The sequence below is a fragment of the Acomys minous genome (genome assembly GCF_964271855.1).
Source record: "Acomys minous genome assembly, chromosome: 5".
NCBI classification, from domain to species: Eukaryota; Metazoa; Chordata; class Mammalia; order Rodentia; family Muridae; genus Acomys; species Acomys minous.
This window is the reverse complement of record NC_140494.1, coordinates 78,088,424-78,103,986: the sequence shown is the minus strand read 5'-3', so window position 1 is coordinate 78,103,986 and position 15,563 is coordinate 78,088,424. Positions and strand designations below refer to the sequence as shown.

The 15,563-nt window shown below is 46.0% G+C and overlaps 1 protein-coding gene across 1 annotated transcript in view; it reads left to right on the top strand.

Annotated features, from left to right (window-relative positions):
- HEPHL1 (hephaestin like 1) overlaps positions 1-15,563 on the top strand; it is a 69,934-nt gene that overhangs the window by 41,161 nt on the left and 13,210 nt on the right. The window contains exons 11-14 of the mRNA XM_084782593.1: positions 2,059-2,271; positions 5,535-5,748; positions 10,642-10,781; positions 13,788-13,928. Coding sequence (XP_084638719.1) covers positions 2,059-2,271; positions 5,535-5,748; positions 10,642-10,781; positions 13,788-13,928 — 708 coding nt within the window. The remainder of the gene's footprint in view (positions 1-2,058; positions 2,272-5,534; positions 5,749-10,641; positions 10,782-13,787; positions 13,929-15,563) is intronic.

The window sequence follows — 15,563 nt, the reverse complement described above, 5'->3', positions numbered from 1 at the left end:
ATGTTGCCCAGTCATGGGCGATGTGTATTTTATAGGCTGTATTCAAATGGTATTTTATGAATGAATGAATGAACGAATGAATTAGTGAATGAAGAGTCTAGAAATAGAAGCATTAAATACATATCTACAGTCAGAAAAGTTTTTCTTCAAACTCAGCCAGTATCGTAATATTCTCTCAAATTCTGTAGTGGAGATTTAGATACTTCGCTGGTAAAATATTACCAATGTCTCCTTAAAATAAGTTCTTGTTAGAACCCCCAGGACTTTTCTACTAATAATCCTAAGTTTAAGTGCACTTAGTAAGCACTACTGGTTTGAATGACAGACACAGAAATAAAAAGAAATTTTATTCACCAGAAGATTATATCAGAAGACCACCTCTGTGTGCAGTAGCTTTTCTCTCCTGCTTTTGACATTAGCTGGGAGTCAGGGACCAAGTGTGGGTCATATTCAATTGATGCACCTGTTAAACACTGCTATTCAGAAATAACACTCATCTACACTGAACTGGTGTGTAATGCTTCAAAATCAGTCAAGGCATTGTTCTAGAGAGCTACCATTGATGGATTGGGGTTGCTGTACAAGGCAAAAATTAACTGATTATGCTGAAAGCACAGGTTATTTTATTGATTGTATTAGTTATGTTCTTGCTGCTGTGTTTTCTTTCTTTCTTTCTTTTTTTCTGCTGACAAAAGCAACTTAAGGGAGGAAGGGCCTATTTTGGCTCAGAGTTCAAGTGTGCCATCCATCATGGTGAGGAAGGCATGGTGCCAGGAGCATGCTGGTCAAATTGTATTCAAAGCCAGGAAGCAGCAGGGAGAGATGATAGATAGATAGATAGATAGATAGATAGATAGATAGATAGATAGATAGATAGATTAATGCTGGCAGGCACTCAAGCTGCTTTCCCCTTTTTATTCAGTCCAGGGTGGGCATTTCTCTCTCAGCAAATCTCTCTGGAAATGTCCTCAAGATACACTTAGAGGTGTGTCTCTTAGGTGATTCCAAATCTCATCAAGTAGTCAGTGAAAATTATCATTACCTTTCAGTTATCTCATTGGGGTAAGAGAGTGAACATTAGCATATTTACTAATTTAGTTATTTACCAATTTAGTTATTTACTCAAGTTCTACCTTTCAAAAACACATTGCTTCTTAGTAAACCCCAATCTGTCTCCACTGATCATATCTGCAAATGCAATGCAATTTACTGAACCTCTTCTAAATTACTCAGAATCTATGAACCCTGTAAGTAAACGCCTGGTAACTTCTAGAAGCAGAAGCAAAGCCATTGGCAAGTGAGAGTCTGTCTGAATCAGATGAATTGAATTCAATGAGTTAGTAACTAAGGAAGTCACTTGACACAGGATAAGAACCTCAAAGCAAATTATTTTTGTATCAAGAATTTTCTAGAGGAATATGGGAAGATGGTGAAGTCAATCAACTTTTTTGAAAAAGTATTTTCATTTTACTATGTGTTTTATGTACTATGTATTTTGCTTGCATGTTTGCCTGTGTACCATGTGGCCTATGGAAGATAGAGGAAAGAGTCAGATCCTCTGGGACTAGAGTTACAAATGGTTGAGCTGCCATGGGGGTGGTGGGAACTGATTCCGGGTCCTCTGGAAGAGGAGCTAGTGCCCTTAACCACTGAACCATCTCACTAGTCTCCTCAAATGACAGTCTTATAAGGACGATGCTCTCGTGACACGCAGAAGTAAAACATTAACTAAAAGGCATCCCAAATGTGCTATCAGATAGTTTTGTTATGAAAAAAAATTGCAAAAACCAACCTGACTTCTCCCGTAAGGATTCTCGGAATTACGGGCTTAGGAAATGTGTTGCTCACTGTGATGTGCTTTACAATTTTGGCATATCTTCTGACTTGTTAATTGTAGGCACCCAAAGCTTTTTTTTCTAGAAGCTTTCATTCTCTAGTAACAAGGATCTTATGTTCGGCTCACGTGCTTGAGATTCTCCCACAAGCACACTGAGAGTCGCTTGCTGAGATGGAGTAGGGACTCGCAACGACACTCACTCCCTCCTCCCTCCCATTCAGCTATTAACGGCTACATGTATGGCAGCCAGCCAGGCCTAAACATGTGCAAGAAGGACAGGGTCTCCTGGCACTTGATTGGAATGGGCACTGACACGGACATGCATGGAGTTTATTTTCAAGGCAACACCATCCACCTACGTGGGACGCATCGCGACTCCCTGGCTCTGTTTCCCCATATGTCCACAACGGCGTTCATGCAGCCAGACCACGCAGGTAAGCCTGGCAGGGCCATCGCAGGTGCTCAAGTCTATCTTGTCCTCATAAAATCTTTCTCCAGGAAAGACTGGTATTTCAAAGACTCTAGAAACAGATACGGTTTTGATTCAAAATAGATTTCTGGCTGTTTTAATGCAAACATACGGTGTAAATGGCAGAGGGGTTGTTAATCAAAAAAGTGAGTCCTTAGCATGACTTTGTCCATGAATCCTAGGTAAACCTCACAAACCTTAGGCAACTTCACGTGGATCTAGGGGAGTCCATATGAACCCTGGAGGAGTCCAGGTGAGCCTCAGGCTAACCCACATGAACCCTGGTGGAGACCAGGTGAACCCCAGATGAATCAATATGAAACCCTAGTGAATCCCTATGACTCTGAAGTGAATCCTCAGGAATACTGGCTGAATATGTCAATTCATCCACACGAGAGAAATCCCTGTAAAAAGACAGATACTCTTGCTCTCATTAAGCACAAACATAGCTGAAGTTATTCCTTTAAGCTTCTGCCTAGCATGGACAGCCTAGTGGATGCCTTAGGCTGTGGACTGTGGATGTAGCTGTCACCATAGCCTGCTCTCTCTTTCCCTTGGAGTTGGATAGTGGTTTGAGGACCATTTTCTCTTCATTCTCTTGAGCATCCTTGCTTTCCCCAGAAAGCAAGCTGCACTGCATTTGTTATTCCTGGCGATTGTCTTCTTTTAAAGATCCCAAACTAAAGAGAACCGTTTAGGATATTTTTACCAAAGATACCCGAGAAACTTGAGAGCATTCGCTACTTCGCAGCAAGGATGACCGCTGTGAAGGACACCCATCGTGCTAGCGTCTCAGGTTCTTCATCAGTCTTAGCACGAGCCCCTGGCAGTGCCCCATGAGATGAGCACCTGATGGAGCCCTCACCTCAGAATTAACTTTCTACTTCCTGAGTTCACTCAGAAATCACAGCAGAGATGGCTGAAGAGCTCTGTAGTCTTTGTCTTGGAAAGCGCCGATTTCTTCCACCTGTCTGCGTTAATTATACTTGACCAGTTGTGAATCACCCGAACCAAGGGCTGCTTTGAGCACAATGCCGGTTTTCAAATATTCACCAAAAAGCTGTTCCAATCTATAGGAACAGAGACTCAAAGACAGAGCTGGCCGGCACACACGTAGCAATCTGGTTTCTTACTCCAGCACTTTGATCATTACTAATGTGCCCATGGGCTTCTTAGGACCTTCATCCTAAGGACGATTTCTGGCTTGTGCTTGGTGGTGAGCATAAATCTGTGACTGGCAAAAAAAAAAAAAAAAAAAAAAAAAAAAAAAAAAGCCTAGTTATTTCAGCAATTCCCGTCCCTTACCTGTGAGTTGCAAAGAATTAATCAAAAAGTAGGTAGACGTCTGGGGCGATGGCTCAGTCAGTAAAGTGCTTGCTGCGTACGCATTAGGACTTGAGTCCAAGCTCCAGGACCTACGTGAAAGTCTGTATGTACGGTATGCACCTTGTTTCATTATGCTTTGTCTGGGTACTATTTTCATTTTATTATTTATTTGTTTATTTTCCTTAAATTTTGCATACATATTATGGTTTCCAGTTTTGTGGTTTTTATGGTATTTCTGAGTCAGATTATGTGTATCTATGCATCTACCTGTGTTTCTTATGCTTTTCTTTGACTTTTATTCCGTTAGTTTGTTTCATCCTATTCTTGTTTATTATTGCTTTTCTTCTTATTTTTTAGATGCCTATTTGCATTCTAATGAGAGAAAGAAAGTGTGTGGGTTTGGATGGGTGGGGAGGAGGTAGTGAGGGGAAACTATAATCATAATGTATTATATGAAAAAAATCCATTTTCAATTTAAAAAACAAAATATGGTGTAGCTGCTTTAATGGTAATAAAAATCTGTATGTTCATAATCCTCTCTGAGGCCCATTAGCCAGCCAGCCTAGCCTAATAGTTGGATCTCAAGCCAAAGACTCTGTCTCAAAAAAAAAAATGTGTGCTCCTGAGGAAAGACATCCCAAGTTGTCCTTTGGCCTCCATATGCACGCACGCACACACACACACACACACACACACACACAGAGAGAGAGAGAGAGAGAGAGAGAGAGAGAGAGAAAGGGACGGAGAGAGATGGGGGAGGGGTATGCAGAGCAGATGTTAGAAACTCACACTGCTTCCCTTTGCTCCCGCAGAAGATGATGTCTCTGCTGTTGAGTAGCCACAATGAGCTCTTGGTCGTGTTCTGTCTGGATACTCCCCAGGTGTCTTCTCTGCGCTTTCACAGAGACCTTCCTAGGCCTATAACACTAATAATACATTTGTATTGACTGTGCCTCCCCAGGATTCTGTTCCTAGTGGGCTCAGTGAACCCACTGAACTTTCTGGCTTTGCTTATCTAGAAACAATAGCCAATATTTAGACAAGAGCTACAAGTGGAGCAAGAGTGGCACTTCCTGTACGCTGCAGGAGGTTGTGGACAAGCATGCTAGTCGGCTGCCTTTAAGGACAGTGTGTAAGAGAACGGGCAGCTTGATCCAATGATTTCATTGAGAGCTAATATCTTCAGTGATTTCATTCCACATAATTTATGGTGAGTTTCACACACACACACACACACACACACACACACACACACACACACACACGTCTAGGAAGTCAGTTTTTAAATGACCTAAGTCTCTGCCAGACACTGTTGTTGATACTTCATAGAGAAACACAGTTGATTTTTTTTTTTCCTTTTTCCTTTCCGCCAGCATGATACACTGAGCCTTCCCTGGCTCAAGGCTATCATGATGTAATCCATTGACTTTCAAGCTTACTTGCTTTATAATGTACTAAATCCTTCAGGGCAAAATCCCTAGCCGTGGCCTAATTTGAACGTTGTCTAGGCCTTTAATCTCTTAGGTAATTAGTTCCCTGTAAACTGGGCAGGGCTGTGAGAGGCATAAAGATCAGTAATTTTCCAGGAGTGACTTGACTGTGAGCAGATGTGTGTTAGCAGGGGTGATGCAGAATATTGTTAACAATATTCTGATTTTTATCCCCTATTACAAATGAATTTTATGTAGTATTTTCCCTCCCAAAATATTATAGTAAAAAAACAAAAACAAAAAGTAACTTATCCTTCATATGCTCTGCTTTAAAAATACCATGGGATCAATATTCTAAAAGTCCACCTTGCTGGCTACTGACGTTGCAATCAAATATGTAAGTTTAGTAAGAAAGATCGCCACCACCAGAAATATCAAGTTGTGGGCACAACGCCAAGCTTTTTCTCCTCAGGTATTTTCAAGGTGTTCTGTTCCACCTTGCCCCACTTCGTGAGAGGCATGGGTCAGATCTATGAGGTCAGCAGCTGTGGCAACAAGGACCCTTCTGAGCCGCCCTACGGGATGCTAAGAACCTTTTTCATCGCCGCTGAAGAGGTAGAATGGGATTATGCCCCTAACAAAAACTGGGAGTTCGAAAAGCAGCACTTGGACGCAGGAGGGGAAAGGTACCATGGGCGAAGCCACGGCTCTTTGGTGGGAATGCGCATGCTCTGTGGGCCTTAGCACCCGTGGAAACCAAGTGGCCGGGCTATATGTGTGTGCATAGTCCTGCAGGCAGCGACTTTTTCTTATGAGCACAGAAAATTAGAGATGCTTTGGTCTCCTCGCCTGAAAGTAGGTCAGAGGTCATCCTGAGGGCCCCATGGTGGATTCCTGTACCTCCCCTAGTCCCCTAGCTGTGACTGGCCTACTTCATGCCTGAGGTGGATGGACGGATGGATGGATGGATGGATGGATAGATGGATGGACAGATGGACGGATAGATAGAAGGATGGACGAATGGATGGACATATGGATGGACGGATGGACGGATGGGTGGGTGGACAGATGGACAGATGGATGGATGGACAGATGGATGGGTGGATGGATGGACAGATAGATGGATGGACAGACAGACAGACAGATGGATGGACAGATGGATAGATGGATGGACGGACAGATGGACAGACGGATGGACGGACAGATGGATAGATGGGTGAAATGATGAACTTTTGAATGAGAATGCAGATGGAAGTGCTCAGAGGAAGAGTGGGACCCACAGCAACAGTGGGACTGGGAAGAAAAATAAAGCAGGTGAGGCAGAGAAGGTGTATGAATCAGGGTGAGGAGACGGGCTGCTAGAGACCCACTAGTGCAGGGGAGGGGAGCAGGGGAAATGGTCTTTCAACAACATGGATCCAGGTGGGGACATCCAAGGATGACCTGAGGGCACTGCCTTCGAACAGACTCCTGAGTCAGGGTGGGAAGAGCAGATCTCCGAGCTCCCCAGAAAAGCTGAAGACACTTTGATGAAGTGATGCCTACCAGGACCACGTGTTGAAACATTAGCCATGCTCCAGCCACACAAAGGTCTGTGAGTTCTGGTCCTTTACTGTCCTAATTCTGGAGTCCTGGGGCCAAGCTTCCTCAGGCACACTGGGATAGAGTCAGGGCACAAGGAAGACCTTGGGCACCGACTGAAGACTCTCCCAAAGTTAATGCTGTGCTTCACAGCTTTCTGCTGCGTGGCTGTAAGTGCCCTGGCATGCACACGAGAAGCCTCCATGGGAAGAACAGGGCTTCCAGCTAGTCTTCCCAGGGAAAACCCATACTCTCTCCAGCAACCAACTCTGTTCTTTGGAATCACATTCCTCATCACCCTTAGCACCCAGCCCACACTCTCCTCCTCACCCACCTCCTAAAAATCCCTCTGTCTGTAATACTCAGACACCTCTGCACACTGCTTTCCATAAGTGGAACGCATCAGCTTCTTTTCTTACTTACCAGCCACTGTGCTGAGGAAGCGCTATTGTAACGCTGCCATTTGAGAGATAAATAGGGAAACAAAATAAAGTGACTGTGGAGAAGGCTTGCAAGAGCATTTAAACCTACTCAGTTATTCACTAACAATTAGTTCATCTAGACACATGTTTTGGGGACAATTTGTGTTGCCAGTCCAGGTCAAACACTGATGCTCTCTCTGTAAGATTGGAGACTAACTGACTTCTCTAAAACAATTCTTTCACTAAGTGGCTGCCATCACCACAGAAACAATGTGTAATTATTGTTCTTTGGTGTGCAGTCTTAGCTCAGAGTGCATAAAGCACATAGCCTTCACTTTAACCTTTGTTTGAAGCTCCTGTCCCCACACACCTGAACAAAATGGGAAAGTATAGCTCCGGACTCTGAGGCTCTGGGCTAAATGGCCTAGAAAAGCCAGGAGGACGCTGCTGGAGAAGAGGGCTAAAATGAATTAATTCCACACTGCTCTGGTTAGTGCAACATAAGCCAACAAAAGTGGGGTGGGATACAGATGCTGCCACACATTCAAGGGGTACAGAAATCTGTAGTTTCACCTGAAACGCAGGGACAGCAAAATGGCTCAGTGTAAGGGGGCTTGCGGCCCAAGCCTGATGACCTCTGTTCAGTCTACACATCCCACAGTGGAGGGAGAGAACCAGCTCCCAAAACTTGTCCTTCAATGCCAGCCCTAACCCCACACACCGCGTCATGCGCATGCCCTTGTGGTACACATCCACAGCATCTCCATCAATAGGAGCTGAGGGACCAATGCTCTTCACACACCGGCTTGTGTGCCTAGGATTTTTTTTTCAGTACTAAGGCTCAAACTAAGGCCTTCTATGTCGACACGAGTACTCCACCACTGATATCACCAGCTGCTTGTTTGGAATTCGATTTCTCATCCTCCCTCTTCAGCCTCTGGGGAAGCTTCTGGGTGTATAGACCACATCTCTTCCTTATGCATCCGATTTTTGCCCCAAGGCTATTATTTTGACCCACTTCCTGGTATAAGTCATCTCTGAGACATTTATTCTCCTGACCAGCACAGAGCCTTTACACCGCCTTGGTACCTGAATTTCTTTGTTGGGGCTTTCTTTAAGAGTTTGCTGGGAAGGCATCAGGAGTCCTTAAAGGCAACACATGGGCCCAATCTGCACAGCGTCGGCATCAGGCTTGTGTAACACAAGCAAATCTGAAAGCGTAGACTGAATTGTTAGAGCAAAATGAAGTTATAGTTAGTGCTCTTGAGCTTGAAGAGCAGCATGTATATAATTTAGCAATCCCAGGAGTCATCATAATGAGCATCTACTGAGCAATAATTATACATCAGGCATCTTCTAGGACTTTTATATACCATGTGTCAGAGTGGCCTCACAAGCACTCTTGACTCATCCAGTCAGCATCTTCCCAGTATTAGGTTTGATACAAAGTTCTTACACAGCAGTTCATGTGTGCTGAGGACTAGCGAGCAGAGCACAGCCTCTGGCTAAGACCCACAGGCCTTTGCAGTGAGTATAGTCAGAGGTGCATGTGCATCTGTTGAATACCCTCTGGACAAACTGCTGGTGAGACGGTGTGGAATACAGACCGGGGCTTTCCCTCGCTGAAACCGTGGTCCCCATGGAGAATGCTGGAACCAGCAGGGAGGGAAGCAGTCCCTGACAGAGGGGAGGTTAGTGAGAACTCACCGGGGAACACAGAGCCCTTTCTGCGGGAGTGGTGGGGGAGGGAAGTGGTCAAAGAAAGTTCCCCTGAGGAAGCCATCTTTGGGATGAGGTACGGAGAGAACAGGGAAACAGTTCTTGGCAGAGGAACCAACACGTCCAAAGCCAGGATGGGTCCAGGGCTCACTGTGCCCAAGACAGTAATGCTTAGAATAACCATTTGTCTGGGAGGCGTTGCAGCGAGCAACAGTCAGGTTTAAGACTCAGGAAAAACAGATAACGCAGGGTCTGAGAAGGTTTGCAGAGGGAAGCACTTCCACAAGGAAGAGAGCCTCGGACTTAGAGCAGACTCTTCTGTCTGCAGAGTGGAGCACAGGAAGGAAAGTGCAGGCGGCAGGGAGAGCCCTGTGAACTCTCCTTAGACCAGGGCGCAGGTGGTTAGTTTGGCAGTAGTGGAAGGACTGTAGACCTGGTCTACACTACAAAGTGAGTCCAGGACAGCCAAGGCTACACAGAGAAACCCTGTCTCAAAAAACAAACCAATAAATAAATAAATAAATAAATAAAAAGAAAAAGATAGAAAGAAAAAGAAATGAAAGTAAAATTTCTCCCTTGGAGACTCTCGGTGTCTCACTGTGCAGCCCAGGCTGGTCTTGAACTGGCTATCCTTCTGTCTTAATCTTCCAAGCAACTGCGGTTATAGCTGTGCCACCGCGCCCAGCTGCTCCGAGTTTTCTTCTCCACCTTCTGTGACCTAGCTTGGTGCCAGACACACAGGGATGGTCCTTATTTTTCACGAACTTCACATTTACAAGTGTGCCTACGTGTTAAAATCTGTTTGTCACACCCCACTCCCAGAGAGTGGTGTGAAAGGCCAGCTCTCCCAGGCAGGCCCTGGGGGTACACAGTAAGGGAGTACTACCCCAGAGTATCCCCAAATCACTCAGAAACACTTGAGCTTCCTGTGATAATGTGAAGATAGCCAAAGCGTTGTGAAAACATCGGAGGCCTGCCTCACATGCCCACAGCCAATGAGAACTGAGGCAGACCTCCACGTCCTGTTTCAGCCCTGCCACTGTGAACAAGTGTTCTTGGCCTGTTTCGTGCCACAGCCTTTGCATTTGGGTGCTTTATGTGGTCCACCGTTAGGAAGAGCAGGTGTTCGGAAGGCCTGACTCGTGTGCTGGGATGTGTTTATGGAGACAACAAAACACCCAGAGCCACTTTACTCAGGCCGAGTTCAGCGCTGGCTGAGGTCAGTGTTAGGGCATCACTGACATCTGTGGACGTGTCTTCAAACAGACACACATACAATCCACTGTCTGTGTGGGTCTCTAGAACGCTAAAACAACAAGAATCTCACCTTTGTACATAGCTACATTCACAATATATACATACCCTGGAGGCTTGGGGATTATCGGAGTGGAAGAGTGTGTGTGTGTGTGTATGTGTGTTACTGTGAAGAGTGTGTGTATGTTTTACTGTGAAACGTGTGTATGTGTTTACTGTGAAGAGAGTGTGTGTGTGTGTTTACTATGTGTGTGTGTGGGGGGGGAGGGGAGAGGGAGGAAGGGGTTGGCGGACAGTTCACCTAATGCTAGCCAGAGAAGCACAGCTTCTCTTACCCATTAGGAGTCTCTGAGGCTCGCCCAGTTTAGAGCCCTGCATCAGGCGACAGGGTGGCCATGAGTCTGTGCTGGGTTGCTCTCCTGAGGATGTGAGGAGCACTGAGGTGCTGACTCCTAGGCCTACTCTCAGAGGTGGTTCAAAGGCTATCTTCCTGGGGAGACCCTGGTTCGGGCTGGGGTTGGGGAGCATCACGCCAGATAACGGAGACACTCACAGCCTTCCTGCCTTCGGACACCCTTGATTTCTAACGCCTCTCCTTTGCAGACACGGAGATATATTTATGAACCACACTGAAAACTGGATTGGCTCTCAGTACAAGAAGGTGGTTTATAGGGAGTACACAAATGGAGAATTTGTGGAGATTAAAGCCCGGCCACCTCGAGAGGAACACCTGCAGCTCCTGGGTATGGCAGCTTTCAGCTGGTCAATGTCAGCACCCCACCCTCCCCCTCTCTCCCTCTCTCTGTTTTTCTCCCTCCCTCCGTTCATCTCTCTTTCTTCTCCTCCCTCTCTCCCCCCCCTCCAAAAAAAAATCTCTGTTATCAGAGCAGTCTACCTGATGTCTCACACTCCTTCCCACCTCTCTTTTGAGCTGAGAAATTTTCCTTTGAAACGATTTGCTGAGTCAGGACATCTGGCAGAGTGTCTGCGGGACCTCCTCAAGGTCCTGGCCCATGTGTGCATAGTGACACAGGCCACACTATAAACCGAGTATGAGTAAAGCGGGGCCCCCTTGTGTGAGGTGGATGCCAAGAGTGACAGGTCTTAACCTGAGCCCTGGGCCTCAGAACTAACCAAGCCTACGAATGGCCTCTGAGCTGGCCGATGCCTCAGTTGTGGCTGCCCATCACCAGTGCCCTTCCTGCTACTTCTTGTCATCTGGGAGTCACTGGACCCACCCCAGTTGAAAAGAAGATTTTTAAGGCAGAACACTTTTTTTCTTCTGAGACAGGGTTTCTCTGTGTGGCCTTGGCTGTCTTGGACTTGCTCTGTAGACCAGGCTGGCCTCGAACTCACAGTGATCCACCTGCCTCTGCCTCTTGAGTGCTGGGATTAAAAGCATGTGACACCATGCCCAGCCAGAACACTGGCTTTTCTGCCTTGTACATCACAGGTAGCTTTGCAAGTATGGTTTACACAGTATTTTCAATATTATAATGAGTGATGAGACAATAGCCTGACAATGAATTCATGCTCCCCTCCCCCACGCCTCCTTCTTCTGTTGACTCACCAGCTTGTTTGTTACTTTACATGAGTAATTCATGAGTCACTCGTTGGAGCTGTAAGTATGCACAGAGCTCCAAAGAAAAGGGTTGGGCTGGCTGAGAGGGGCTGGGCATGCTCCCAAAGGGCCTAGCTTGATTGGTAACAGAAATGAGCGACTTACAATCAGGGAGAAGTTAGCAGCCATCATCCTGTGAAGAGTGAGGCCCTTTCAGTCATCTGCAGCTTAGAGCTGCCTGGACTCCCTGAAACACAGTGGGCATGTGGCAGGTCTACCTCTGTCCGCCACTGCCCTGTGTGCCATCACATTGCATTGTCACCTTGAAGGCATCCTATTTTAACCAGTGTAACAAGGCTTGTGCAGTGGAGTGGTAAACAATAATGAATGCTGACTTTAATGCATGTAAACTGTGTGACCTATGTCTATGCCTACTACTCAAATGCATGGCGCTTTCTTTTTTTTTTTTTTTTACTTCTGAGGACAACTATAGTCAACAGATCTTAAACGTGGCAATGACTTTAGCCGTATCTCTCAGAATCAAAGCCAGGCTTGTTTCAGTGACAGACGAATGGGTGTTGCCACACCACTGACCATGCGAGGGCATATCTCTGGAGGAATGCAGAACATACCAAATGCTGGAGAGGGGACTTTAGGGATCAGGTGGGAGATGCTTTTACAAAGGGAGCCTGCACCACACGGCTGTGCATTTTGAAGGTGATTGTGAGCCCCACACTCTGTCTAGTCGGGGTGCTTCCCTAACACTGCAAAGCAAGAGGTACTTGGCACGAGGGAGGCATTGCCGGTCAGGCTGGCATGCTCCACAAGACACGGACTCATCTGTATGGACACACAGAAGCCGGCTCCTCCCAACAGGAGAGTGTACACGGGAGAGGCCGGGAAGCATGTGTGTGCTCAGGGCTTCTGACCTAGTTTTGTTTCTGTTGCTGTGATAAACAAAACAAAACAACCCCTGACAACAAGCAACCTGGAGGAGAAAAGCTTTACTTTGCTCACACTTCCAGGCCCCAGTCTCTTATGATGGAGAAGTCACAGCAGTAGAGGCTGAAGACGGGCAGCTGGGCACATCACACCCACCGTCAAGGGCAGGGAGGAGTGAACGCATGCATAGTGTTCAGCTAGCTTTCTCCATGCTCAGATAGCCGGGGAACCCAAACCTGCCCACTTTCAGGCTGTGTATTCTTACAGCAGCTAAGGCAATCAAGACATGCCCCCTCCCCCACCTCCCCGCCCCCTCACCCCTCTGCCAACAAGACCAGGGGTCAGCCCAATGTGGACAATCCCTCACTAAGACTCTTCAGGTCGGCCAAGGTGCAGTTAGACCAAGCATCACAATAGCCACATATTGAGTGTCAGCACTAGACATGCATTTAGTGGCACAACTGGGCTACCATGAATCCCTTTACTACCCATCATTCCACGGGAGCCTCGTTATTAGTAACGAATCCATTCACCAGATGAGAAGCAAGTCTAGGCTTCTAAAGTTTTCACAAAGGTTTTTGTATTCGTTACTTTTTGGTTGCTGTGGGAAAAAAAAAACAAACCAAAAAAACACCATGACAGAGGCAACTTATAGAAGTTTATCTGGGCTTGTGGTCCCAGAGGAATAGGAGTCTGTTATGGCAGGGAGGCCTGGAGCAGGCAGCAGGCATGGCAACAAGAGCAGGGAGCTGAGAGCGCTTGGCTTCTAAGGGCAAGCACAAAACAGAGAGAACCAACTGGAAATGCTGTGAAGAATGTTCATCTCAAAGTCCATCCCCACTGACACACGTCAGCAAGGCTACCCCCTAAACCTGGCAATCAGGGCTACCTGCTAGAGACCGATTCAAACGCTTAAGTCTACGGGGGATTCTGCTTATCCGACTGACCACAGATTACAACTGGAATTCTGCTGTTCTTTAGCAATAAGAAGTTGAGCATTTGTTGAATACTTGGTTTCGTTGGCGAGAAATAAACTCTATAGTACATAAGCAAGGCTATTTATTAATAGTCTTATGGGAACATTCTTATCGAACCCATTCTGCGGATGAGGAGGTTGAGATTCCCATTACACGACTCACCCAAGGCCTCTGTTATGGGAAAGAGGAAGAATTTGAACTCAGCTTGGCCAAGCCAGCTAAGCCATGACATGATCTTTGTGATGTACCTGGCTGTGTTTTGCCCTTAGGCCCAATGATCCATGCTGAGGTCGGGGACTCCATTCTCATCATCTTTAAGAACAAAGCCAGCCGGCCCTATTCCATCACAGCCCAGGGTGTGGAGGATGCAGACAGCGGGAAGCTCCTCACCGTGCCTGTCACAATGCCGGGTAAGTCATACCGAAGGTCCCGTCCATCCTGACGAGGACAGCAGGACCTCCCTTTCTAGTCTCTGAGGGTCGGAGAGACCTGTCCTCCATGTGTCATCATTTATCCACTGACCCAGGACTTGAAATAGGGCCCTGTCACAGATCTCACAGGGTAGTCAGAAATACCAATTGCCAAAAAAAAAAAAAAAAAAAAAAAAAAAAAGAAATACCAATTGCCATTCCTGACCCGCTTCCCCACCGAGAGGCGGGAGACCTCAGGTGGCAGCGAGTGTGTGAGAAACAGACTTCTGAAGAAACAGCTTCAGCAAGGGTACTCATTTAATTGAGGGAACAAAAGCTATTTAAACTTTTGGGAGTGCGTAGAGGCTTTCAGGGTGAGTGTACATCATCGGCCTGGGCCAAGGTGCTGGCAATGCCTTATTTGCATGAAGAGGAATTCTAGGTACTTGCTGAACGTGACCTTATAAGGAGAGAAGTTTAACCTGTTACCTGGCCACCAGGCTATGTGACCAGCTCAAAGGTGGCAGAGGTGGAGGCAGGCCATCAGGCTACTTGCACCAGGATATGCAGGCCCAGGGCCGGGAGGAACACCGCTACTCCTGTCAGTCTCAAGCCAATATTTTTGGGTTTAGACATGTTTCTACTTCTTTTTTGCTCCAGGCCGGTTCCCATGGTTGCATGGCTCCTCAGTTCCACAAGTAATGACAAACACACACTGAGCATTACATCATGTCAAAGATTATGTTTTATATTTGAAATAAAAAAAGAAACAATGAAAACCTTAATCCATCCATACTACGAGCCAACAACACAGACACTATTTCATCAAGTTTGAGGTCGTTAATTGTAGTGCCCATTGCTGTTTTATCTGTTACTAAAACAAGAAAAGAAAACATACTGTCAATTAAACTGTAACTTGTTACAGACTTAAAGATGCACCAGTGGTGGCAGGTGTCTTTAATCCCAGCACTGGAGAGGAAAAAGCAGATAATTTCTGAATTTGAGGCCAGCTTGGTCTACAGAGTAAGTTCCAGGACAGCTAAAGCTACACAGAAAAACCAAGAAACAACAACAACAACAAAAACAAAGCAACCAACTAAAACAAAACAAACCAACACAAATCAAAACAAAACAGGAAACAAATTTAAAGATGCATCCTAAGTTCAGCTACGTTAAACTCAAAAGTTTTACCCTTGCAGCTGATGAAATAGGTATGGTTCTATCATTTAACAGATGCCGAAGGCACAGAATAGCAAATGACTAGGCCAGGCCCTGGGTGACTGATGATGGAAACTGTCTGACTCCAGGTCATGACCTCGTCACCACACATTTCTCTGAAGTGACTAAGATGAGTTGAGGGGGGAGAAGGGAGACAAGATGGACAATTTTGGTAGTAACGTAGGTGACCATGATACGTTCTAAATGGTGGGGAGTTTTTAGAAATGTTGACTTGAAGGTTTTGTATGGTTCTTTGAGCACACGCTACAGAACATAGCCACTGGATTGTGTGGAGAGGCTATGGTGGTTTTTAAAAAGAAACTGTCAACTGTCCTGAGAAGTGGTTCTACTGTTTTGTGTTCTCACCTTGAGTGAGAAGGCTGTCTTGTTTGTTTTGTTTTTTGTTTTTGTTTTTGT